This window comes from Ascidiella aspersa, chromosome 3 (genome assembly GCF_963924565.1).
Source record: "Ascidiella aspersa chromosome 3, kaAscAspe10.2, whole genome shotgun sequence".
NCBI lineage: Eukaryota > Metazoa > Chordata > Ascidiacea > Phlebobranchia > Ascidiidae > Ascidiella > Ascidiella aspersa.
In genome coordinates this window covers 32,437,849-32,463,744 of record NC_139449.1, presented here as the reverse complement: position 1 = coordinate 32,463,744, position 25,896 = coordinate 32,437,849, and the positions used below count along the sequence as shown (strand labels likewise).

The window sequence follows — 25,896 nt, the reverse complement described above, 5'->3', positions numbered from 1 at the left end:
TTGAACAATAGCAATGTTAAAAGTCCGAAAATCGTCGACAGCTTGTAGATTCAGTTGGTGAGTTTATCTTAATCTGTTCCAAAATCTCAAAGGGGTCCTCTTCCATTAACTGGATTGCAGTTAGAATAAATTAAGTTAGTATTTTGAACAGAGTTTGTTTATTGATGAAACGTCACAAGGTTTATACGAGAATACGGAATGGAAAGTGTCTAAAACGTCAAAATGCCCTTTTAAGCTGTCTTTACAATTTTAAAATTGAACATCATATATACATAAAAATGTGTTATCACCTTTTACATATTATTACAAGCCGAAATGAAATATCATACTAAAAATTAGACGTGTCAGGAATTTAATTTTTTTATCATTATGATCACATTATTATAATTATTAAATATCTCAGCTGTCAGTTGTCATTCGGTACGGCAAACTCGAGAACAAAAAACTAAGCAATAATAGGAATAAGCGTGAACTGCTGCAGACCACAATTTCAAAAACACATCCAAGATAATAAATCCGAGTTGTTACGAACTTAAACCTTACCTCAGAGTTCGTGACAAAGTTGGAGGCTGTTTTGAACTGGAAGTGTTTTCGGAATCGTGAGTTCTGAAGAATAGCAGACGTATTCGCGCAGCAATCGACCGCGATGCCCGCCGGGAAGATGGTTGCGTGATCAAACTAAATTGACAGATGATTATATTATAACAGATAAAGCATGTGCTACGTTTGTTTTATGATGTTAGACGAAGAAGATTCGGTAATTGTAATCCGGAATGTTAGATACAACTTTGGATATCCGATAATTTCGAATGGAATCCGAAACCCGATGTCAAGTGGCACAATCGGTGCTCGTCCGATACAATAGGTCATAGGGGGATATCGACGTTCACCCGATACCAAATAAAGTATTTCAGAGATGCTTTGTGGTCCAACAAAGCATTTTTCCACCTTAAAGGTTTAATTTAGCAGAAAAAGGCAACAATCGGTAACTTTAGGCTTCTAAAGCTAAAACGAATTTTATATCTAATAGCCTTTAAAACAGTGGTTCCCAAACTGTGGTACGCGAGAGTCTTTTAGGTGGTACGCGACAACGTATAAATTTTGCGAAAACTTTTTGAAGCATCTATATAAATTTCCGACAACTTTCAACTTTTAAAACTTTCAGATTGGGCAATTTGCGATGTTGCGTTTTAGTTACCTTTAATTTGAGGTTCCGCATGTTTATGACGTAACACTTATCTTGTTCAGTAATAAAACTCTAATTGTTAGCAGCTGGTGGAGAAAAAACAACTACATGAATCGCATTAAAACTATTTGCTGTGTTTGTTTAATTTTTGGATTTTATGTCTTCCTGAAATGACATTTGTTGAACTTTAACACACCTACATGCTCATTTTCTTATCTATATGCCAAAATAGTTATAGCTTGAGATATTCTAGTCGGATGTAGGCCTAAATTAGTGGTACATGATCACTGTACAAAAGCTCAAAATGGTACGCGAGAAAAAAAGTTTGGGAATCACTGCTTTAAAATAAAAAGGATCAAACTACTCTACTTTTGCTAGTACCAGAAATAAAATACAAAATATCAGACATCATAAGATACAACCCACATCTTTTTAGCGCGTAAGTTCGATGTAAAATTTCGGTTTGTTCCATCAAATACCTATAACCGCACCAAAGAGTTTCAAAATTCTTTTTTCTACTGGACAGTCACGTTTTATAAAGGCACCGCATATTATTAGTATTGGTGTCCACAAATATATATAATAATAATTTGGTCGAGAAAAATTAAAAAAGTGTTACTCCTTGCTGCGAGGAGTTATCCGCTGCAGCTACTTCGCGTTTGTCAACTAAAAACTCTTCGGACACTTTGTGGACATTTTGTTTCGAAAACATGTAAAAAATAATTAAAATAATAAAAAAAACAAGAAAAAAATAAGAAACAGATATTTTTGCTAAAATTAAGGAAAATTGAACATTTACAGGAACAAATGTGGTGCAGCACAATTCTGCCAAACATTTGTCTAACGTGTAAACAAATTAATTGTAGGCCAACCTTGAATCTACTCTCGAATCCAGTCATTGACCCATCATACGTGACCTCGAGATTTGTGCGTTCGACTTTGTGCAGAAGCTTGAATAGTCGAAACACGATTGAAACGTATCTGGAGTCGCCTAAATACAAGGGGGTAAGGGAATATTCCACAGTATTTTTTGTAATTTTTTTTCGAGGGCTCAGTGACCTCAGGGTTGTTGTTGGGGCTAGTTTGCTAGGTCCCCCTTTGTTTGCGGGCTCAGTAATTTTTTTTGTAATTGTTGTATTCGTATAAGGTTTTTTTTTTTTTTTTCCTTTGTTTTTTCTCTTGCTTATAGACGTAGAAGTAAAGTAGAATAAAAGAACGAAAAACACGCACGGTAATATAGGGCGTAGAATGCAATCACCGTTTCAACGTAAACCAATAATTACTGTGTCTTAGGGACGCTAGAGAAATACCAGCGCGTGGAACGCGTGCACAAGTCGTGCACAAATCGTGTATGCTGCATGGCAGTATAGACTCATAGAATGCGACAACGAGATACAAGTACTAAATTGATACGATGGTCGAACTCCATGAGTAATTGTCTTTCTAAAAAAAGACAAATTGATTTCTACTTTGACCTGATGATGCACGGTTGTGCAAAATACTCCTGTTGACAATGGGGTTTACGTTACCTATACAACGACAACAGCACGCATTGGCCGCCTACAATGATGACAAATGCTGTGCAGCAGTTCGCCGACAGCCACCACCCTTATTATTTGCGCAATCTCACCCACAGCCTGTTGAAGTTGCTTGTCGGTAACATCGATGCTACTGCAAGTCACCAGCCTGGGAGTTTCAAAGCCAACTTCTTTGGCAAACTGGCAAAGCTCTCGCCAGTGCAACGCGCCGCTCAACCCTTCACCTGAAAACATATTGTATGTAATTAATTAAAACAATCGAACTAAAAACGGTAAAATTTCCTTTTAACCTACTTGGCACGCGACTATTTTGTTTTATTTGGATTTGGATTTTACCAGTCAAAATTGTCCAACGATAGACCAATCGTATTAAAATTTGAAGGAAAACTAGTGACTGTAATTTATTTAAGTTTTGCATATTTTGCAACTGAGGATGTCCGAAAATATCGGAACGGAGCCGATAACTGATGCCAAGTGAAAATATTTATCATCGTCCGATACTAGGATGGCATCGGTGTCGACTCGATAACAAATGAATAGAGATGTTTTATAGCCATGATTTGCGATCTAACGGATTTGTTATGGTCCACAGATATTGTAAAAGTATCACTTCAGTGCAATACACAATTTTTTTATCTATTTTACTGCACTGCATATCGCAGTAGTGAAAGTAAGCGGGAACGGTCCGCAACGGCGCTCTGGCAAAAGAAGTTTTGCGGCGGCGCCGTACCGCATTGTTTTAACCCGACCCTTTTTACCAAGCTATATCCTACTATCGCTTTGAATGTATCTAAACTCAGATTTTGGTTGCATATTTGGGAACTATATCGAGCGATAACCTGAAATTCGTGGAGGTTACTTTTTAGGTGACCAGTTGTGACGTAAATTTGTGACGTCATCACTTCCACGCGGTCCGGCGAAATAATTATTTTATCTTCACCCCTGGCGTATAATTGTAGCTTTTTTTATCATTTGTACAGCGCGGGTTGTATGTGGCCTGAACGCCGGAACACGGGACTTCAAAAATTAAAGTTTTGTGTTACTAAACTGCACCTACGCACGTTTTTCTCTTTTTGCGGAAATCTGTTTACGTTTTTTAACGACAGAAAAACACAAAGGAAGTTAGTTGCGCAATTGCCCGTCTGGGCACAGCATGTTCCTGTATTTATTTCGTTACGACTTTAGTAAAGCAGAGTAGTTACATGTTTCAAACGTACCGGTATCAGTTTGACGAACGTTTGTGTCAGACTGTACCAAAACAAAACCCTATTTGGCCCTACAAAACAGTTAGCAATATTTACACACCCCATAGTTGTTCGTGTTCTTTCGTGATTTCGGGGATGCGCTTGTCTGTAAAAATGGCGCCGAAATAGAACTCTCCGCCGTCTTTAAGGACACTGTGCACTTCCTGCAAAACTTTCCTTTGGTCTTTGCACAGACTGAGAACACAGTTGGACCTAATTATAAACACATGAATATTCAGGTTACACTTTTTTTGTAACAGTATCTTGTTTCAACAGTAATTTGCTTCGAAAAACTTGTTTTAGGTAATTTATTATTTTATGTTTGTAGGAGATATTTAACCTTTTAACATTAACAATGTTTTAACATCCGAATTAAAGGTATGTGTATTTAATGTGCACCTTAGAATGTAATTGTAGAAAACCTTATAGGTCTTGATTGAGATCTTGTGTTGGGCATATTTTTAATAAATGAAATGTAGTAACAAGATTAAATATGTATAAGCCTATTTCAACAGGGGGGACATTGACCACAGTACTATATCTGAATCAACTAAATCGAAACTAAACAAACTGCCATAGCATTGTAAAGTGCATATTGTCAGGTCGCTTATGGGTTGGGCAGGTGCGGGACCCATGGAACATGGGCACCAATGGAACGCTTGAATATTTGCAGTTTTTTTAAATGCAGTCATACTTTGTTTCATAGGTCCCATTGGGTATTTCATAAGCCCTGTGGGGTGGAACCGATGGAACAAAAATTGATGTTGTTTATATTTAAAAAAAAACTTAGAAGGATATGTCAGATTGGAATGATTTTTTTCCGTGTAGGTATCCATAGCTGTAAAAAAGAAAATAACCGCGAATGTTTTTGAGTTGTAATTCGAAAGATATCAACGACAAAACAAATCCGTTCCATAGGTCCCGCACCTCCCCTAAGGCGTTAATATTGTTCTCTAGTTCAGTAGAATTGAAATAAACAAACGTCGCAGAAAAAGCTAATGCGAAAGGGTATTAATTGGCCAGTTAACGACTTCGGTAGGCAGTTTGCAAACGGGAAAAGGAAATAGCCAGAACGTTTTTAAACAGACTTTTCGAATGCACACGCAAAACAAACACGTTAACCAACAAAACAGATGCTTGCTCTTTACATAATATTTCCAAATTATGAAATACACTGTACAACCTTCAATTCAAAAAACAGATACGAATTCAATAAAATACCACACCATTTATTAAACTTAATTACCCAGCAATACAGATGTCCATTCTATACACATACAAAAATATGTTTAGCTATGACTATAGGTCTATAATTATGTTTTAACACCCGCGCAAATAAAGGGGTAGTTTAGGCACTGTATTATCCTGATGTAGGCCTATTTGGTGTTTAAATCACACGAGAGCGTTACTTTTAAAAACTTATTAAAAACATAAAAAAATAGAACTTTTAGCACAGTTCGAATCTGCACTAAATAAAAAACACAAATTATTAAACTAATTTTTTTACACCACGATGTCTATTGAGTCGTTTTGTATTCCAACAGCGGCCAAATCCTCAATGTAACCTTTCACAAATTCGACGTTTGAATTTTCATAACCAAACACCTTCTGGTGATAAGGGATGTATTTCCTTGCAACCGTTAACTATAAGCAAAAATGCGTAAAAATATGCTTATACATTACTTTAATTTGCAAATGCACTTTCAAATGTGCAAAGCTAATTTAGAAATAAAAAAAAGCTTTGAATAATTAATTGCTGTTAGTTAAAAACAATTCATCTAAATTTATATATTTACCGGACTAACGTTTTCGTTAATAAACTATTTTTTTAACCGTATTTATACTTTACAAAGGAAATTTAATTAGACCGGTATTGCACTACATCCTTTTTTAGTTTATTCAAGAAACATTACCTGTTCTTCAGTCATATCAATGCCGGTGACAAAACCTTTTTCTCCGACCAGTTTAGCGAGCGCATAGCAATCACGACCGCTGCCACTGCCAAGATCCAGCACCTTCATTTCTTCCAAACATTCCGGAACCACAAGTCCGCAACCGTAGTATTTCGCAAGAACGTCTTCGTGTATCAGGGACACGACCTATCAAGATTTGCGATTAGCAGTGTTGTAATCATGGGACTTGGCCCCCTCTGGAATTTCAAACTGCGATTATTATTATTGTATATATAAGTGTAATTGTGCATTACTTATAAAGGTTATGGAATAACATTGATTCGTATACAAATTTCTACTGATATGAAATCGTGCATATTAATATCATAGGTACTGTAGCGTCATAAGAAATAATTAGTGGATAATTTGGAATTTATTGTATTGCGTACTTTCTGATGTGTTGCTGCGACGCGCTTTGGCGCTGTATGCCATTTTTGAATGCGCCAATAATGGAAAAGGCAATTGCACACGGATTTCACAATAACTGATTCTGCCTAGTTTTGAGGTGAAAAGCTATTATACCTTTGAAAATATTTAAAAATAAATAAGTAAAATACCGACCGAAAGGTCTGTAAATTGTTTATGGGACTTTTTCTTGAACCATTTAAATGTGTCGAATTTAGCAAATTATGTATAGCCTATATTTAAAAGTCTAAGCTTTAACGTCGATCGCACGATCTATTGATAAATTTTAAAAGAGCTTAATTTTTGTGCTTGGAGCTCAATAGTTTGAAATCAACGCGTTAAACTGGTGAATCACGACTTAATTTTGTTGTGCACGAAATAATTTTGTGTAAAATTTCCGAATTCTTTTAAACATTTGGTACGTTTGGGTTTTAGTTTGTTTTTCTCTCATCAAACGCAGCCGCGTTTCGTAACACGAGTTTAAATACCCCGCATCAAGCATAATGATTTATCCACACGCGAAACATTAGCTTTCAAATCACGACTTTAGGAACCCCATTTCCTGCCTTTTGTTGAAAGCAATAGTGAATAAGCAGCAATTTCATAACGCATTTTCTTGTGATGCGTCGTTTGTTTTTAAAACTTACATTGAACGAAAAAACTTACATTGAATGTGCAAACTAAAGAAAAATTGCAATTTTATAAGATGATGTTGCTAAATGTTAAAAATCAATAGAATGCAATTCCGAACAAATAACTGCCCGTCCTTTCTTTTATGTTTTTCACAGTTTCACGTTTTTCACCATGTATGACGGAAGGACGTGAACGAAACAAAGAGACAACAACAAAACACCTGTCGTTCGTTGACTTATCGACAGAAAAAAACAGCTTGTTGCTGAACGTGTTGCTAAAAACTACAACTCGTGACTCATTGCCTTGTTCATGTTCATTTCGCTCAAATCGTATGAAGCACTCTTTGACAAATATCAATTGTGTAAAAAAAGCAACCTTTCGGGTATATTGCGAAAAGCAGCTGCCGTGTTATATTCAAGACGGCAATTCCTTTTGTGCTGGAGTGTCTGTAACGTCATAAGAAATAATTAGTGGATAATTTGGAATTTATTATATTGCGTACTTTCTGATGTGTTGCTGTGACGCGCTTTGGCGCTGTATGCCATTTTTGAATTCGCCGTTTAGTGACAATATCACATCCGGTGAGCTAAAAAACCAACCTAGTTCCCAGCTGCTTCCGTCATCCAAGATTTCATGTGAACGAACGATATAAGTAATCGCCAGGTCAAACATCCGCACCTTTTGAGAAGTAGGCTGCTGTAAAATTTTACCATATTAGGACAATACTTCATTTCCGTGTCGCCTTTTTTTTCATGCAAATTCTCAATTTGTATATGCGAGAGCGTTATATGAATATACACCAGTCATGTCAAGTGAATAAACGAAACGGTTGTTGCTTGCTGGCTTGCATGCTGGCTTGCTTAACACCAGCCAACAAAACTGTGTGGACTTGCAATCTGACTCAGACATCCCCATTGAAGAAGTAGGGAAGATTCATCGGGCAAAGACTTTAATGATTCTCATAATCAACCCGCTTGCTTCAGTACTAAAGTTAAATTAAGTGAAAATATTAATATTTCACTTCCAAATATTCTGCGGGCGCCTCTGGTTGTAATGACTTAAGTTAGTGTTTCCAAATGACTTGACTTGACTTAAGTCTTTCGGACAAATAACTTGGGTTGAAATAAGGAGTTTTCATTAAGCATTTAAGAAAATAAAATTGGGTTCTTTATTTTAAGTTTTGCACATAAAACCATTTGCTTTCTATTATGTTGTGTTTTGTGTTTTTTATTTTTAGTTGAGTTACTGCTAATAATAATCATCGGACTATAGTTTACCAATTTCAATAGTTTAACGTTTAATTTTTACAACTAGGACTTGGCTTGAAATTTTGACTCGATTTCATTATGACTTGTTATTTATTCAAGATGGCTTGACTTGGACTTTTCTTTCAAAAATGTCATGTTCACAAGACTGGCGATAATCTAATTCGACAAATCGCTGGCAACAAATTTCAGCGATTTACAAAACCTTAGGACTTTTTGTCACAAATCGCTTACACTAAAGACCCACATTTTTGTGTGTAAACTGTTACGTGTTTTTCAACACTTAAACACCCAAATTGATTAACTGCCATAAGCCAAATCTTAGAGTTCATTAAGTGATTTTACGATGTGATAAATAGGGTTTTAGATTACGCGTTTCAGCTTTCGTTTGCCAAATATGTTCTTCAGTTACATAATATCACATTTGATAATGTAAAGTTTTCCGTATTGTTGTGAGTAAAATTTCTATGTTTTTCTGATTTAGTTCGCCTCGTTTCAAACTTGACACGTAACCTTTAATCTCGCAATCTATAACTGTCAGTCTTGCAGGCGGTGTTCTCACGTTCTGCAAAACACTTGTTTTGCTGGCGTCTGACTCCCGCTGCAATTTGGCCTTAGAATGGCCGCGGTAATGCCTAGCCATGTTTTCGGAGTGCCGACCAGTCCTATTGGCCAAATATGATGTAACTTTCGTGTTCTTTTTCTTCCTACGTATTGGCTTTATACATGTCGTTTCTTAGCGGCTTTTAGCGTTTTTTTTTTAGCCTTATCCGACAGTCGCTGCAATAGGCGGTGGCTGTCTGTTTCACATTAACTTGAAAATAAATTTACGTTCACTAATGTTATTTGATAACGTTTTAATTCGTTGTAACAATATACTTTTGATGGGAATTTTAGTTGTGGTTATGACAGGTAGCTTATCTGACCAGAAACCTTTGCAAACAACAAGAACTCGCGCGGTTGCGACCTGCCTGGCAACTGTATGGGGTCAGGGGCCAGGCCCCAGTGCGCAGGTCGCGGCGCGGCGTAACATAAACACAAACCTGCACTAAATCTCAGTGTGCGGTTTGACAGCAATTTTTATGCTTACTGTTTATGCAAACTGCCAACTGTTTCGAGTCTTGTTAAGTTGTTGGGTTACCTTAGCATGTTTGCGTAGATAATCTATTGTACCTAAGACTCCCGGTGACAGCAACAAATTACCTTGCAAATGTGACTTGGCATGCTTTGAGCCGACGTTTTTATAGCTGTTGTTTTCAAGTCATTCGAGGTCACCAGTTGCTTACCTATGAAAGCATAAATATCGAAAGAATTTTGTTGCTTGAAACGCACTGTTTATAAAAGATTTTATTATTACTAACATCAACAGAAATATCGTTTAGAAAACAATGCTAAAGTAAAAATATCGATTGTCTTAACGATGTACAGCTATAACTAAACGATTCAAATTCAAATTTGTTCCAATGTTGTTTACCATAATAATCCTTTACTTGTGCGAGTACATCGTCATCGACAGCCATTGTTTCCTCCAATTATAAGGTGATTGGTCTACAACCAAAATATTTTTGCATACGATTTGGTCTACAATTAAATTATTAGTCTAGAACAAGGGTCTCAAACTCAAATTGCTCTGAGGGCCAAATGAGGACGTGTAAAATGCCCAAGGGCCGCAATTCACAATAAAATTTCAACCATTAAGAACACAATAAAATATAAACACGTGTAGGCTGTTTTTGGCTATAGTTATTGGTTCTGGCTACTTTACTGGCAGCGTTTATCAACAAGGACCTCGATATTGGGCTTCAAATTGTCAGCAGAAACAAATCTTAGAGTTGCCTGCAGATGTGGACTGTCTAATATTGGCAAAGAAACTTCTTTGTTTGCAAAATGCTGGTTTCAGTTGTTTAACTTTTTATTTTTTTACTTTGCCCTGGTAAGCATCTTATTTATCGCGGTGCATTGTTTCGAAGTGCAAACCCTTGTTATACTTCTTCATAATAGCGATCTTCTGCCGGCAAATAAGGCAATAACTAGCACCTCTGACCGCGGTGACAAAATACAACTCCTCCCACCTATCTTGAAAAACTTTTCTTTCGTATGTGATTTTTTTCATTATTGAAGCAAAAGACAAGTGTTATTTAGCTTTTTAAACTATAGCTATTTATTCAATACTAGGCTAGCCGCTAGCCTACAACTCGACAATCAATTTATATATTATGAGATGACCAATTACACTAACACCTGACTGGCGCGCTTTCCAGCGTTATTGTGACAAATGAACAAAGTTTAATAGGCAATGTGACGTAATAGTAGATCTTTTACCGCATAAATGGTAGCGTTTGAAAGTGATATGACAGTGAAGTTTGGTGAGTATAGTTTCAGTTTTTTGAAGGAATTTTAGAGTGAATTTTAACTTTCAAATCTGATAAAAAAATATATTTGTCACTTAAATATTGTCAATACTTGAAAATTCAAAATTTCGACACGGGCCGCACAAAATGTTCGCGGGCCGCGTGTTTGAGACCCTTGGTCTAGAACTAAAAAACTTTTTGCATACCGTATGATCAGTTTAGCATACGATTTGCCTAAACCTAAAATGTAGACTGAAATCAACTCACCAATTTTTACATTTTTTTGTAATTGTTTTAATAAAGCGTAGGTTACTCTGCTAAGCGTACCTGTTTCCAGTTATCACTGATCATAATAAATTTAATGAATTTACTAGAAGTGGCATTTAACCCAAATTTTGATTGGAAGTGTCCGATAATGTCAAATCACCGTTAACATGCCAATTCGCCCTTTAATTGACTTAAAATCGTGTGACCCCATCAAGTCTGCAAAATTCAGAGGAGGTTATGGTATTTGTGTACATCTTGGCTGAAAATTTAGTTCGATTAACACAACTGTTTGCCGTAGGGATTGTAATATCAACGTATGAAAATACGGGAAATATGGCCGTACATTGTTTGATTGCGACAACAAAATGCTTTTTTTAATAGGTTTACCTGAAACCTTCACCATGTGCTTAAACTCGCAAAAAGAGGATGCTGTGCCGTTCGCAAACTCTTTTTGGCCCATTTTTGTATACAGCTTAAATGCAATGGTTTTGCCTATTTTTCTTTCTAGTATAATTTTGCTTGTTTTAGTAAATCTTTGGAACACAAAGTGCATTTTTCAATTTGACCGAAAACAAAACGCTAGTCGGTTTAAACAACTGCAGCCCGACTTCAACCAACAAATTTAAGTAAGGTCAGTCCGGCACAAGACATATAACTCCATCTGGTCTCGAGTTTCTATCGGTCAAAACTTTTACGGCCCTGTATTCCACTTAAATGAGTGTCACATAAAACTAATCCCCAACGGCTATTCTATCTATACGATTTTTTTGTAGGGCCACTAAAGCTAAATAAACCTACTGCGTTGGTTTCCGAGTTCGGCCCTGACTTGGCATCCCGGTTTTGTTGAACACCTTACTTTATTTAAAGCGAAAACAAGTAAAGCACACACAAAAACCTACGAAAGTTTCAGGTAACTCAATCAAAAATCCTTTACCTCTCTGTTTGAATAAGCACGACAAATCTTAACTTAAATTCCGGACCGTATAAGCCTAATTTCGGTTCGCAGGTCACACAACTGACCTATATCCGATTCCATAAGCCCCAAATCTGCAACGTGATATCCAACGAATGGAAACTGTCGCAATTAAATAGCCTTCAGGAATATGTTCCGGTCAGTTTTGTGACACTCTACTATACTGACCACACCGATACGGGTTCTAATCAGATTTAAGGATACTCTGCGATTGCTGCCTAAACCTTCAGCACTTGCAAACCTAGCATGTTTATTTAAAGCCTACAAGAATAAACGCGCATAAAATTTGCTTCACAGTTTGGTGAATTTTCTACAAACATCTCGTAAATATCTATCGATTACTGTCTTTCAGTAGCCAAATGGTTTTCAACCTGTAAGAAGTGCAGCCAATACGCTTCGGTGTTAGGCCTATATTCACTAGTCATATTGCATCGAATTCTGCGGCTTTAGCGTTAAAAGCAAGGTTTTTAGATTAATTTTCTGCCTTCGTTAAACAAAGAAAAGAGTTTCTATTAAAATCACATCTCGTTTTCTATTAAAATTACACTCCTTCTTACAAAAAAGTTTGAAAACCACTGCCTTGACAAGCATAGTGTTTCTTCATCCGTAAGATTCTTTTACATTACAAGCAGCTGAAATATTTTCGATCAAGTTTAACCTGTCCAGCGTATTGGGTCAAAAATGAAATCTAACAAAACTTAGCCAAAGTTTTGAGATGTTATTAACTATTAATAACATAACTTAAAACAAATTTTCCTAAACCTGGTATTTTTATTAGGCCATATAAAGGGTAACGCGTGGATGTGTTCTTCGAAGCATATGCACAATGAGACCGGTTTCTGATTTCCTGACCGACTGACCCTAGTGGACATCGCAAATGGGCGTAGCCTATTCTCTTACGTCACGCCACAAATCCAACGATCGTATTCGCCTTCTGGCATTCAGATTGGGACAAACAATTTTTTTAAGTTTACCAAAATTAGTTTAGAATTCAAATAAAGCTTAGCAATGGCTTGCTTGTTATATGTTGCGTTTTTGCAGGGTTGCTAGTTAGGATTTTTTAAAGCCAAATTTGAAAATTTAGGCTTTTTTTAAACTCTTTGGATTTTATTTTTTCAAAAAAAAAAATCCAAATGAAATTTGGCTTTTTTCGTTTTATTCCAAAATTTCATGAGTGTTATGTTAAGAAGAGATCAAACTAACACAAAAAGTGAAAAAATTTCCAGAAAATATGACAAAAAGAGAAAAATTGCTAAGAAAAATTTGCGAAAACAAAACAATTGCCAAGAAAAAATTCCAAAAAGAGAAAAAAATTTGCCACAAAAAGAGAACTTTAATATACCATCATGACCGTTTATTGCATGTTTTATTTATTTAAGGAAAAACATAGGCTTGTTAGAGTTTGTAGTAGATTTGGCTTTTTTTAGAGTAAGTTTCGCTTTTTTATTTTTTACATCTGGCAACCCTGCGTTTTTGTTACATTTAGTTGAGTTATTGCTCACAATCGAAGTGTTTTACCAATCTTAACGTGTTATGTTTATGTCCAGGAGATGACTTGTTCGCTTAGTGACTTGACTTGCCATTTTTGCAAAATACATGACTTGGACTAAAAAATAAGTCGAGGCTCTCACGCGCTTATTTTTTTTCCTATAAATTCTAGCCTATTATTACATTTATTTTACAGCTCTGATGGTTTGCTATCTGTTGTTTAAGATCACAAACAGGAACTTAAGTAAGACGCTTGTAACAATACTGCCGCCCATGACAGATTTAAATCGTACCTGTGTTGTTTAGATCCTGTTCTAGCGCTGATTTTGCTTGGAGCTGAGGATTTTTACCTTAAAAAGTAAAGAAATTAAACGGTCCTATGGCTTGAACACGATAGAATAAGTGAAGGTAGTCACAAAGAGATGAGCTTAATCGTCCAATTGAATTGCGGAGTAAATTTGTTTAAACAAGCAAACTGAAATGCTCGAAAGACGTTGCTTTAACAAAAACTATACCTTTTTGCAAATTACCAAATCACTTAACCGAAATGTACATTTATTACACATGGAAACTCATCATTTCTCAGTAAACTGAAACGTTCGCGTTAAAAAAAATCGCGCAAAAGCTCGTAAAAACGTTTAGAAAAGCTTGTGTATATAGTGCGTATATGGAGGTCTTGACAAAGTACAACGACAAAGGGTTAGTTGGTCAGGAACGTTTTTGGAACAGGAGAAACTTTGTGTACAACTAGTAAGAAATTCCACACTAAAAATAAACATCGCATGAAAGTACGACCTTGTAGTACAGAATACAGAGATAAGTTAAAAAAAATAGTTTAAAAGCAATTGGGGAAAATACGACTAATTTAGAAAGCACGGATTAAAACACCAACCAAATGCATTAAAGAACTATGTGCGGAAAACACCAATTTAACGATAAAGCGGTTTGGGTGGTATTAAACAATTGGAAAATTAGGGATAGCAGTACGTTGTGGATGTTTTTGCAACATAAAATGGAAAACAGCGATGCCAATAGTACATCTAGAATGGGGTTATCAATCGTTCATAAACGTAAAAAAGTTCTACTTTGACTTGTTAACTATAACCTTATGCGAAATCTTGCAAATAAAAAACGATTATAATCAGTTCGGTATATTGGAGGCATCATTACCATGTGAAAATTAACCATAAAGTGAGAATCATTGTACAAACGCATGTTTGTTTTGTAGTACTAACGTTTCGGCCTAAATACAAAATCACATATTTACAGTGCGAACATTAAAATTGTGTCATTGTGACAGTTGATACAAATCGTTAGGCAAGTACGTTACGGTGTAAGTTTTTGTGTAAGTGTGTTTAAAGTATCACAAGTGAAAAAAATAGGAACAATATTCGTGCTGGGCAAGTACAACTGTATTGTGTAAAATGTGTATAAAGAGTGTAATGGTTAGCGTAGAAATAAGGTATAAACACCAAAATATAAATAAAAGGCAAAGACAACTTTGTTTTTTTTTCTTGAGAGTTTTGTTTCATTCAGACTCTGTTTTCGATTTTTTCTAAATTACATTTTTAATAATAAAACTTGCGAAAAAATCCGTCCGGCGTTAAAAAGGCACTATCTTTAGGAATCGTTAACATTAAAATCATTAAAAGTTTTGCAAATCAAACTAAATTGTCTCTTCGTGAGTATGGTCGAGAACCTTTTTGTGTTTTTAACGTTGCTTTAGTGTACGTTACAAATGCAATACGTATGTCTGTTTTTTGTTCTTCAGACCCGATAATATGTGGATTAGCAATATAACCTCAGTTGATTGCGAACGATTGCAATAAGAAGAGTTGAATAAGGCAACAGCAGAACTGGTAAATGTGTATCAAGTAAGTGTTTCTGGAAAGATGGCATATTGAGTGTTTGTGTTGTATGTGATTTTATGCATTCAAATGTGCGTTTTTGTTGATACAAACCTTACTATTAAAAACAAAAATAGATCCGTAAAAGCATAAGCAATTGAGCATTGTCATGGCATAAACCTAGCAGCATTTCGATGCGCAGCAAGAACCATTTACAGCGACACCAACACCGATTTTCGACAAAATATCGAACGGATCCTCCTCAGTTATCTGCAAACGCACATGTTTGTATTATGTAAGAAAAAAAAACAATATCGTAATTTTGTTACTTTTTTAAGTTTTATATGTTTTTAATCAACAAAGTTTTAGGTACAAATAGGATATTTTGTATTTTGGGAATAAAAAATCCAGCTCTGGTCGAATGACATCATTACTATTGCCAAATTAAGCTAAAACTATCAAGGAAAAGTTGGTAATAATTTTAGGGTATTAGGTTGAAGTTCGTTTAGAAATATTTTTTTGATCTTCGATTCTAAATGTGATATGTTCTCAGAAATTCACCATTCAAAGTGGAAAACTCTACGTTGAAACGCAAAACGTGGCAGAAATGCACAATTTTGATGGTATCGGATCAGCAGCGATACCACCCAAGTAGGCAAACGGTAAGATCCTTTCACTTCGCATCTTGTAAAAATTCGATTTAATTAGTAGTCCCAACAATATATGCTGGAGCTGAGTGCTGATCGTTCCGTGCATAGAACATTCACAGAAGTCACAAGTGGCCAATATTCAACGCAGCTCGTTGCAACTCAGATGCTACGGTCAGGGTTGATTAAGTTACCGTAGCACGTGACTCGTGTGTCGTTTAAAGTTAAAGCTCGGATTTACCCCCAATTTATAAAATGGTTCACATTTAATAAAAAAACGTAAGCAACAAATTACATCAGTTATGACGTAACAATGAAGTAACTAAGAGATAAGTATGCTGCCAATTAACTAAAAATGGTATCAATTAGCGAAAAATAACGTTACTGACACTAGATGATAAAGCATTAATAGGCTACTATAGGCTAACTTCGAATTAGAAGTTAATTTAAACTAGGAAAGTAGGCCACCAATGCCTACGGCTGGCACACTTTTTCTGTCCCGTCAGCTGATGCGGATATTTTGATTGCTGGGTCATATACCCCCCAAAACAAAAAATTCAACCCTGGGGTAGATTTACCCCAGGCTAAAAGAAAGGCTGTTGTAACATGTTCAGGTTCCGATATGATACTATGGGACAACCCTAGGTATAACTAAATACAATATTCCATGATTATTCAGAAAAAAAAACAATTTTTTAACACAACAAATGAAAGACAAAAATATAGCTACATTAACTGGCTTACCTCGGGTGCAACGGCACAGCAGGGCGCTTTCTTAAACATAAAGTCTTCGCGGAATCTGGAGTTTTGCAGGATGGCAGATGTGCTACCACACAGTGTGACCGGTGCTCCTTCCGGAAACGTTGTCATATAGTCAAACTGCACACGAAGAAAAAGAAAAAAAGAAAAATTTATTGTTTGCTTAAGGACGTATTAGGAATATAAATGCCTATACATAAGTAGATATCATTTTGAACGTTTCGAAAAACTCTTTATTTATTTTCAACATCTTTATTGTTAAAAATTACTTCAGCATGGGCTTTAATATTCTTATTACGTCTTACTACAACCTCCAACCATTATGCTCCAGAATTATTTGGTTTGTTTCTTTATTTATCTTTAGCTTTATTTATAGTTTGTCTATTTCAACACTGCCAGGCGTTTATCTTCTTTCCATATTAGAAGATAAAAATAAACGTCAATACTTTAAAGACTTAAAAAAGTCAAAATAACTTTACCTATCAATCGAATTAAGCAGTAAAACAATGGAAATTTAAACCAGTGCTGAAAAACGCTTCAAAAATACAGTCTCCTGAAATATACGCCAAAAATCGTACCATAAGAAAAAAATTATAAACATAATCCATTCTAAAGTGTTGCAATAAGTGTAACATTGCTGCGAGAAAATACTTAAAACCTTAAATCAGAAATGGTGCGATTCGATGTAAATGTTTGAAAGCGGCAAGGTAAAAATAAGCACATTTCTAAATTATAAAAAATATGTTTTAACTATTATAAATTTATACCAAATTTTAAGCACCTTGAGTTCAGATTCGAATCCAGTGACTGATCCGTTGTAAATAACCTGGCTTGACTCTCTTTTCAAATCCTTTGGCAGCTTAAACAGACGATAGACAACAGAGATGAACTTCGCATCACCTAATCAACTTCTTCCGTAATTTTTTATAAATGGTGAGCGCAACAACTTCACAGCTAAGTAATATATTGTGTGTTCTACGAATAAACACGTTTCACTGGTGGTACAGGATCAATTTCAAATCTAACTTTTGACTCACCAATCTGTAGATCAATGATGCAAGCAAGGTAGGTTAGAAAAACAAATATCTTGCGGTGAAGTTCCGGGACATTCCTGCTATGGCCGGAGGTCGAGAGTTCGAACCTCACTGCAGGATAGTTGTTTTTCTAACCTGCCTTGCTCGCATCCTTGATCGACAGATTCGGTTATTCTAACATTGCTTTTACTATGATACAAAAGACAGTATCAACGGTCAAAAAGCGACTTCAGAAGGGAAAGATCACACTTATTGTACATGTTTGTATATGTGCAATGATATAGTACTATAGATCCCCTTCAATGTGAAGTTGCTCTTACTAACATAATGTAGCAAGCACATGTACTTTCTCAACTGGTTGTTTCTCAACTCGCTTCCCTATTAAGCCGGTGCAGTTAAGTTGGCAGAGGGACGGTCAAGGTATGGCCAGAGATTGTGAGATCGAACCTCACTGTAAGTTAGTTGTTTTTTTGGCCTACCTTAATTGCAATATTGATCGACAAGTGTACTATGATACCCAAGTCATTATCGCTTGGTCAAAAAGCAAAGGGCTAGATCCTAGTTTATGTAAACACATGTGTGTGTGTAACTTCTATTAACTTTAAAGTACACCGAAAAGGCAAGAGAAAGACCCTACACTGAACACTTACCAACAACAGTCTTCAAATCAGGCTTGGTGATCTCGATGCTGCTGCATGTGACCACTCGAGGGACTTCAAACCCTATTTCTGTAGCAAGTTTGTAGAGTTGTTTCCAGTGTAAAGCCCCGCTTACACACTCTCCTGGAAAACGATATGAGACAGACGGTATACATTACCATTGTGACTGATATTTAAAAAAACCTAAATAAAATAGTCCTAAAAGTGAAAAAAATCGTAATAGTGCAACATATGTATATCTGCCTTGCTGTCTTACCGACATTAAGCACATGGTGCCTTCGTACATTTGATATTTAAATGGAACTAAAACATTAAGAAACACAGCGAATTTCAGAAACTAGTTAGGGTTTCACTACTAAACATTGGTTATCAGTAGGGCGATTATTTTTTGACCTGAAAATTAAGAAATTTTGACCTGAAAAATTAAAATTTCGACAAATTTTGACCTAAAAATAATTTATTTTCACAAAATTTAGACCTGTTAGAAATACATTGATTTGAATAACCTAAGCGGTGTTATTCACATGTTTTTTATACCTTATATTACTCTAACGAAGATATAATACGGTTAAAAAGACTTTGAATATAAATCAAAATTAAATTTTTTTGATAAAATTGAACAATAAATTAAAAAAAACTGAACGACCAATTTAATAAAGCTGACTATAGTTTTTTTAATTTTGTAAACAATTTATGTGCATTTTTATGCGATTTTGACTTGAACAAATGTTGACAAATTTTGACCTACGATGTAAATTTTGACAAAATTTTGACTTTTTTTGACAAGTCAAAAATAATCACCCTAGTTATCAGTTTAAACAACATCAGTGAACTTTGCACCCTTTGTGGGTGTATACCGAAAAACATTTAGTAAATAAAAAAACACAGGGTTCTTAAATTGGAGTCCATAGCCCCTTAGGGGTAGATGGAATACTTTTAGGGGTTCCACAAAATTATTAGGGGGTTAAAATCTTGGTGTATACTTTAAAAATAGAATACATTTTTCAAAAGAAAATAGTTTGATTGAAGAAACCATTTTGGGGCCTTCTAGCCTTAACTTTTTTGTTGACTGACAATAAGTCTACTTGTTTTACGATGCCGTCTTAAAAAAATTAACTATTAAAAAAGTATAGGACAACAGAAACCAAATTACAGAAAACAGTGAGGACCACTGTTAAAATAACAATCAATGTTCTGGTTTTATATTTTACAGACAAATTTCACTAAAAGTTAAAACGTCAACAGACCCCAAAGTACTTCGTGGCTGCGAATTTCTTCCGATAACTCTCTATCTGCATAGACATCGCTAAAGTAAAGTTCCCCGCCGTTTTTTAACACGCGGAAAGCTTCTTGCAGTACTTCCCGCTTGTCTTTGCACAAGTTGATGACACAGTTCGATCTGTATTAAATTATTTCAGATTTTATTTAAAAAAATATGCTGTAACTCTGGCATCAATTTGATTAAATTATCACTAATCAGAAGCTTTTGTGTAAATGTTATGCCCCAAACCAGGATTCCTTTGATCAAAATATACTTAATCACTAAATATTTTGATCAAAGAGGAAAACGATATTTGCTGTCGCTAATTTGAGTTAATTATATCAAGGTATGCATAGTTTGCCTGAAATAAAATCAACAAAAGACAATCTCCTCAAAAAGTGATAATAAGATTATTGCCCTTGTAAATCTTGCACCAAAAAGATTAATATGGTGACAAAAATTGGTTTAAAAACAAAACAGTCTTGATAATTATAAACTCACACAATAATATCAATAGAACTGTCCAGTATGCCAGCATCTCCCAACTTTTCTATGTATCCTTTGACAAATCTTACGTTCGGGTTTTCATATCCAAACAACTTTTGATGGTACTCAATGTAGTTGTTTGCTACTGCAAGCTAAAACAAAGCAGAAAATTAACAAGCGGCAAAACAAAAGCACAAATTTAAAAAAACAATTTATGTAGTACAACGAAAGCTTTTGAAAACAGATGTTTTGTCGTCAAAGTTAACGAAAGTTTATCATATCTTTGAAATAGTATTTTCTGAATAGCCTATAATAGGTCGACAAATAAAACCAAAAGATACTGTATATAAGGTAAAATACATAAAAACAACTTTTGAAATAAAAGCAACATTATGTACTTGTGCCTTTTGCAGGAAAAATAATGTTAAACATACGGTTGATTATGTAAAAAACAAAATAAACTTTAATTTAAGAAAGCATCATTAATCACCTGTTCTTCAGTCATATCAATGCCGGTAATGAAACCTTTTTCTCCGACCAGTTTAGAGAGCGCATAGCAATCTCGACCGCTTCCACTGCCAAGGTCCAGGACCTTCATTCCTTCCAAACACTCAGGCACCACAAGTCCGCATCCGTAGTACTTAATTACCACTTCGTCGTGAATGAGGGAAATCACTTCTCGGATGTGCTTCGGCATCTTTTGTGCCGGAGTCTTGCACGCCGTGGTTTGGAGGTCTTCTGAAGTCTGAAGTTTTTTGCCTGAAAGAAAAAAAGTAGGAAAGTTTGCAAAACCATAGGCAGAAACAGAATTGGCTATGGAGAAAAAGCAGTATGTAACAAACAAATGCCAGATGTTCACAGGTCATAATCAATTCCTTGCATTAAATTTTATACATTGAAAGCCTATAGGGGGGTTGAGTAAGGAGTTTTGTGGAAGAAAAGGCAGGATAGAAAATAAAAATAGCCTGCATTGAGGAAGTTCTTACATCAACCCGGTGTTGTCAATTACTTGAATTGTAATGGCTAAAGTTGATTACTACTAGGTGAACTTGAGTCACCTTTTCAAAAGACTTGACTTGTATTTTAATCATTGTGTTAAATAACTTGGGGTGGAATTTTAACATTTTATAATAAAAAAATTTAGATCTTTTACAAATGGCTTGATTGGGACTATAAAGTCATTTCAAAATGACCTGTTTACAACACTACATTGATAATGTCAGGATTACCTATTCAATTTTTACATTGAGTCAAGCAAAAACAACTAAAATGTATTATTAAAGCACATACCATAGTAATCTTTTACTTGATCAGCGACTTCAGTGGCCATGACAGCGGGTCAGAGTCTTAAGAAAAAAATTTAAACACTAATAAATAACCTTTAGCAAAGAAAGGTCAGAATTAAAGAAAGAAATCAGGAAAAATCATTGTGAATGTAATTGCTGACTAAGATACAACATAAAATTTAACCTGCACTGATTTCTATAAAAAACACCAGCTTTATAACTTAACTTGATTTAGTTCGTTCAAAGGCCCTAACCATTTTTCATCAAGTAAATGAGCAAGTAAAAACAGTTTGTCAGAACCAAATAGCATAACTGGCCCAGAGGGTAAATGAGCAACAAAAGTAGGAGCACCGAATGCACCATGATCTAATGCAATCTGAGTTGTGTTTTTCAATACCTTCTTAACACTGTCTGTTTTGATTAAATCCAACAAACGATCTGCTTCTCTAGATTGAAGACCAGAGGCAAGACAAGCCGTTCTCAAGCTTTCTGGTTCTGTTGCATCTACATCTTTTACCCAAATGTTCATTAAGAGCTGTCTCGAAATTGCTTCTAAAATGGATGGTTGGTGATGAGCAACCGCTGTGAGAAGCCTTTGAGGTTGCAAGGTTCCCTTTTGAAACAAGACATGCTGAATGCTGCTTGGTCTTTTAAAGGGAAGATCAAAGTACTCTGAAGTGAGCTGAAGTTCCACTTTAGAAAATTTTGCTCTGGCTGGTGATGGAGCACCTGCACCGTTTGCTTTCAGTATGGCACCCAGTAAAACTGGCCTTAAGTGAAGATCCATGCTTTTCCATTTGGTCTGATATCTGGTGATGGCCTCAAATCCAATCCAGGTGTACGGTGAAGCGACATCATAAAACAAATCCACTACGACTTTTGATTTGGCTCCCAACATTTTTTCAGCAACAGTTCTATTCTATGCAAATCACATTGTAGGAAAATGGGATCACTTAAATAAAAAATAAAGATTGAGGACAAATTACAGCACACAGATTTCAAACAAAGTAGATGCTATAAATGGCAAGGCACACTTACCAGGCATGGATTAATGAGAATTAAAACAAAACATAATAAAACACTGGCTCTGCAATTAGGTTTACAGCTTTGACTGATTCATTTCATTCATCGGCCCAACACAGTCTTGTTTCAACAAATCGGCAAGTATGAACATACGGTCGCATCCAAACAACATAACAGGTCCATTCTCTGTGTGTACAACAAAAGTTGGAACACCGAAGGCCCCGGCTTCCACTGCGTCTTTGGTGTTGTCTTTCAACTGGTTTTTAGCCTTGTCTGATCCAATGGAATCAACCAGGAGTTTGGCGTCAGCCTCCGACAGGCCAACGGCAACGCAAGCTGACTTTAGGGTTTCAATAGAAGTTATGTCTTCATCCCTAGCCCATGTACGGAGAAATAAATCCCTTGATAATGGTTCAAGAAGCGTTGGGTAACTAGCGCCGACAGATGCAAGAAGACGCTGGCCCGACAATGCTCCTTTCTTAAAAAGGTGGTCAAAGTTGGAAGGGAACTTAAAAGGCATGTTAAAGTGCTTTGCTAATAACCGACAGTCGTTTGGCATATGGACCCCTTTGGCTGGAACCATTGCTGGCGGTTTATTGCCGGTGCTAGCAAAAATGCCACCAAGAAACACTGGCTTCAGTTTTAAGTCCATGTTCTCCCATTTTCTGTTGCACCTTGTTAGAGCTTCGAAACCGAAGTATGTGTAAGGTGAAACCAAGTCATAGAATAGTTCAACTGTGACCTTTTTAGCAGAATTAATGGCCATCGTATGCAAGGGTATGCACAAATAACACAAAGCTAGCTGTATATAGAAATACAAACAGTCAGTTTACTGTTTATGAAACATATACACAAAGAAAGTTTAAAACAACATTTGTAAATTTTTGGCTTATATTGAAGTAAAACCATAAACTTTATTTGACGAATATATTATTCATGTATTGAAGTAAAGTAAATGATAAAATTAATACAAGACAAAAATTTAGAAAAAATTGAAACATTATTAAACACATTTAATTTACTGAAGTGATTAAAACGTGGGAACAGTCTTTACAATTATTTTACAGTATTTTACAACGTCAATGGTAAACCTTAGCTTAAAACAATTGACACATAGGAATTGAACACTGTTTCAAAATGTCTTTTAAACAATTAAAAACTAAATCTTTGATTGGTTGAGTTCATTGAAAGGGCCATAATACTTTTGATTGAGCTTATGTGCAAGCATAAATATTCGGTCAGTACCAAAGAACATTTCAGGTCCAGAATCGAAATGTGCTACAAAAGTAGGTACTCCAAAAGCTCCACGATCGATTGCAGCCTGCGTTGCCTCTTTCAGTTTCGATTTAACCTCGTCCGATTTAATGGACGTCACCAGTTCGTTGGCCTCACTTTTACCTAAACCTGATTTCAAGCAAGCTGCTAACAAGCTCTCAGGGGTGGTTATATCTTCGTCCCTAACCCAAATACGAGCAAACAACTCCCTTGATACCCTGTCCAAATTCTCCGGGCACTTCATGTTGACAGCAGTAAGAAGGCGCTGTGTTGTCAAAGATCCTTTTACAAACATAACCTGCCCAACATCGGCCGGAAATCGAAATGGCATGTCGTAGTATTTCGCCAGTGAAATAAGGTCTTTGGTCATGTAATTTGCTTTAGCTGGCACCGAACCAGGTGGTTTGTTGTTGCTTGCCCCCATAATGCCAGCAATCCACACCGGTTTAAGTTTTAAATCCATGTTGCTCCATTTGCGGTCGCATCGTGATAGCAATTCATAGCCGAGGTAGGAATACGGAGACAAAACGTCGTAAAATAAGTCAACAGAAACTTTTCTAGCAGATTGCATTTTTCCTAAATAAGTCTGTTTTAGCATTGTACAATTAAAGTAAACATACAGGCAATTTTGCATAATAAAAATCAGTATTAAAAAATCTTAAAGAGTATTTTCACTATAAGTGCATTTATAATCAGATATATAAATTACTCATTTATTGCAACAAATTATAAAAAAAAATCATCTACAAAAAATAACATTAAAGGTGAACAAAAGTTGGCCAAAAAAATATTTTAGTAATCTTATAACAAATAAATGGCAAAACAAATGATAACCTTCAAAATGCAATAAATGAGTGGCTCCAAATAAGAGGATTACTATCATAATTTTAATAGCATACGGCTTTAAGCATTAATACCATCTGCAAAAAGAATAATAAAATGAACTAGATAGAAGATAGCCGAAAGATAAAACGATGACATAACACTATTGTTTTTTTGTCGCCCTATTAGAGGCACCTAGGGGCGGACTTTTAGCTCTTAAACGGACCTACATATATTTCTATGTCATGTCTGAAAATTTTGAAGTTCTACGATATATACTTTTTCTGTAAAGCTTCGGACAAAAATCGGTCTGAAACCTACCACAGCAACCAAAAAAGAATAACGGCAAAAACAAGATATGGCCCGAAAATATATCTTCGGCCCATATAATAAACATGAGGAAGTTTAAAGAAAATAATACTTTTTATTGCCAATCAAGTTTTACCCCTAAATGTAAATAAAAGTTATATTTAGTAGGTTAATTAAATCTTCAAAACACACTAAAATAAAAAAAAATACTGATTGGGTACAAGTAACTTTCATGTTACAATTTGGACTGGTTCATTTCAATCTTTACAACAATTATGAACAAACATGAGGCAGTTTAAAGAAAAGAAAATTTTCACCTATCAAGTTTTACCCCTACATGTAAATAAAAATTATATTCAGTAGGATAATTAAAACTTCAAAACACACTGAATTAAAAATAACAAATGCTAATTGGATACAAGTAACTTGCATTTTACAATTTCGATCCAATCATTGGCCAATCAAAACTTTGATTAAGTTGAATGCCTAGCATAAAAATTCTATCGGTACCAAAGAACATTTGGGCGCCAGAGTCAAGAAGCGCAACAAAGGAGGGCAAACCAAATGCTCCAAAGTCATGCGCCCTTTGGGTAGCCTTGTCTAGTTCGTCTTTAACTTTATCGGACTCACTTAATTTCAGCAAACGGCCAATTTCTTCGTAACTCAAACCGGCCCTTAAGCAAGCATTAGAAAGGGTCTGGACTGAAGTAACATCTTCATCGGTGACCCACATGCAGCGAAACAACTCACGGGTCAGTCTGTCCAAGTTTTGGGGCAAATCAAGGCTAACAGCGATCAGCAAGCTTTGCGCCAAAGTCGAACCTCTCATCAAAACCTTCATTGTATTCTTGGGAAAACGAAACGGAATGTCGTAATACTTGGATAGTCGAATGAGGTCTTTAGTCATGTATTTACCTTTTGTTGGATTCGCTCCAGGCGAGATGTTGCCAGCGGCCTGCATTACGCCAGATATTATAACCGGTCGCAATTGCAAATCCATGTTGCTCCATTTCTTGCTGCATCTCGTTATAATCTCGTACGCCAGGTAAGAGTACGGCGAAAGAACGTCGTAAAAAAATTCCACCTTTACACTCATTCTAAATTCCAGCTTACCAAAAGCAAAACAACTCTTTCCTTATAAAACGCGCGCAAGAAAACAATGTGAAGTTTGTAAAACGTTGTTGTC

General features: G+C 35.7%; 3 protein-coding genes and 3 pseudogenes across 4 annotated transcripts; all 6 read right to left on the bottom strand.

Annotated features, from left to right (window-relative positions):
- Positions 1-16: 16 nt before the first annotated feature.
- LOC146162532 (arsenite methyltransferase-like) lies at positions 17-11,301 on the bottom strand. Its single transcript, XM_083385222.1, has 9 exons — positions 11,229-11,301; positions 9,427-9,509; positions 5,882-6,067; positions 5,476-5,612; positions 4,030-4,181; positions 2,817-2,948; positions 2,059-2,177; positions 544-678; positions 17-109 (listed from the first exon to the last, which is right to left on the bottom strand). The coding sequence occupies exons 1-9, from the start codon at positions 11,299-11,301 to the stop codon at positions 17-19; spliced, it is 1,110 nt and encodes a 369-aa protein (XP_083241348.1).
- A 1,904-nt stretch (positions 11,302-13,205) lies between these two features.
- Positions 13,206-21,421, bottom strand: LOC146162531 (arsenite methyltransferase-like). Its single transcript, XM_083385811.1, has 8 exons — positions 21,286-21,421; positions 20,486-20,754; positions 20,011-20,147; positions 19,496-19,647; positions 18,240-18,371; positions 17,337-17,455; positions 16,541-16,675; positions 13,206-15,419 (listed from the first exon to the last, which is right to left on the bottom strand). The coding sequence occupies exons 1-8, from the start codon at positions 21,323-21,325 to the stop codon at positions 15,330-15,332; spliced, it is 1,074 nt and encodes a 357-aa protein (XP_083241937.1). The 5' UTR covers positions 21,326-21,421; the 3' UTR covers positions 13,206-15,329.
- On the bottom strand, positions 21,363-22,385 carry LOC146162530 (glutathione S-transferase kappa 1 pseudogene; annotated as a pseudogene).
- On the bottom strand, positions 22,092-23,073 carry LOC146162529 (glutathione S-transferase kappa 1 pseudogene; annotated as a pseudogene). The gene is made up of 2 exons (XR_014494721.1): positions 22,320-23,073; positions 22,092-22,233 (listed from the first exon to the last, which is right to left on the bottom strand). The product of XR_014494721.1 is annotated as a glutathione S-transferase kappa 1 pseudogene (transcript).
- A 390-nt stretch (positions 23,074-23,463) lies between these two features.
- On the bottom strand, positions 23,464-25,837 carry LOC146162527 (glutathione S-transferase kappa 1-like). Its single transcript, XM_083385814.1, has one exon. The coding sequence runs from the start codon at positions 24,211-24,213 to the stop codon at positions 23,464-23,466; it is 750 nt and encodes a 249-aa protein (XP_083241940.1). The 5' UTR covers positions 24,214-25,837.
- On the bottom strand, positions 25,144-25,806 carry LOC146162528 (glutathione S-transferase kappa 1 pseudogene; annotated as a pseudogene).
- Positions 25,838-25,896: the final 59 nt, after the last annotated feature.

Coding starts and splice junctions, on each gene's coding strand:
- LOC146162527 (XM_083385814.1), bottom strand. CDS start 24,213: ATGCAAAATTGCCTGTATGTTTACTTTAATTGTACAATGCTAAAACAG.
- LOC146162531 (XM_083385811.1), bottom strand. CDS start 21,325: ATGGCCACTGAAGTCGCTGATCAAGTAAAAGATTACTATG. Junction 20,755..21,285: donor TCAAGTAAAAGATTACTATG/GTATGTGCTTTA, acceptor TTTTTCTTTCAG/GCAAAAAACTTCAGACTTCA. Junction 17,456..18,239: donor TGATTTGAAGACTGTTGTTG/GTAAGTGTTCAG, acceptor GAAGTTGATTAG/GTGATGCGAAGTTCATCTCT.
- LOC146162532 (XM_083385222.1), bottom strand. CDS start 11,301: ATGGGCCAAAAAGAGTTTGCGAACGGCACAGCATCCTCTTTTTGCGAG. Junction 6,068..9,426: donor TGCCAAGTCACATTTGCAAG/GTAATTTGTTGC, acceptor AAATCTTGATAG/GTCGTGTCCCTGATACACGA. Junction 2,178..2,816: donor GCAACTTCAACAGGCTGTGG/GTGAGATTGCGC, acceptor CCTTGTATTTAG/GCGACTCCAGATACGTTTCA.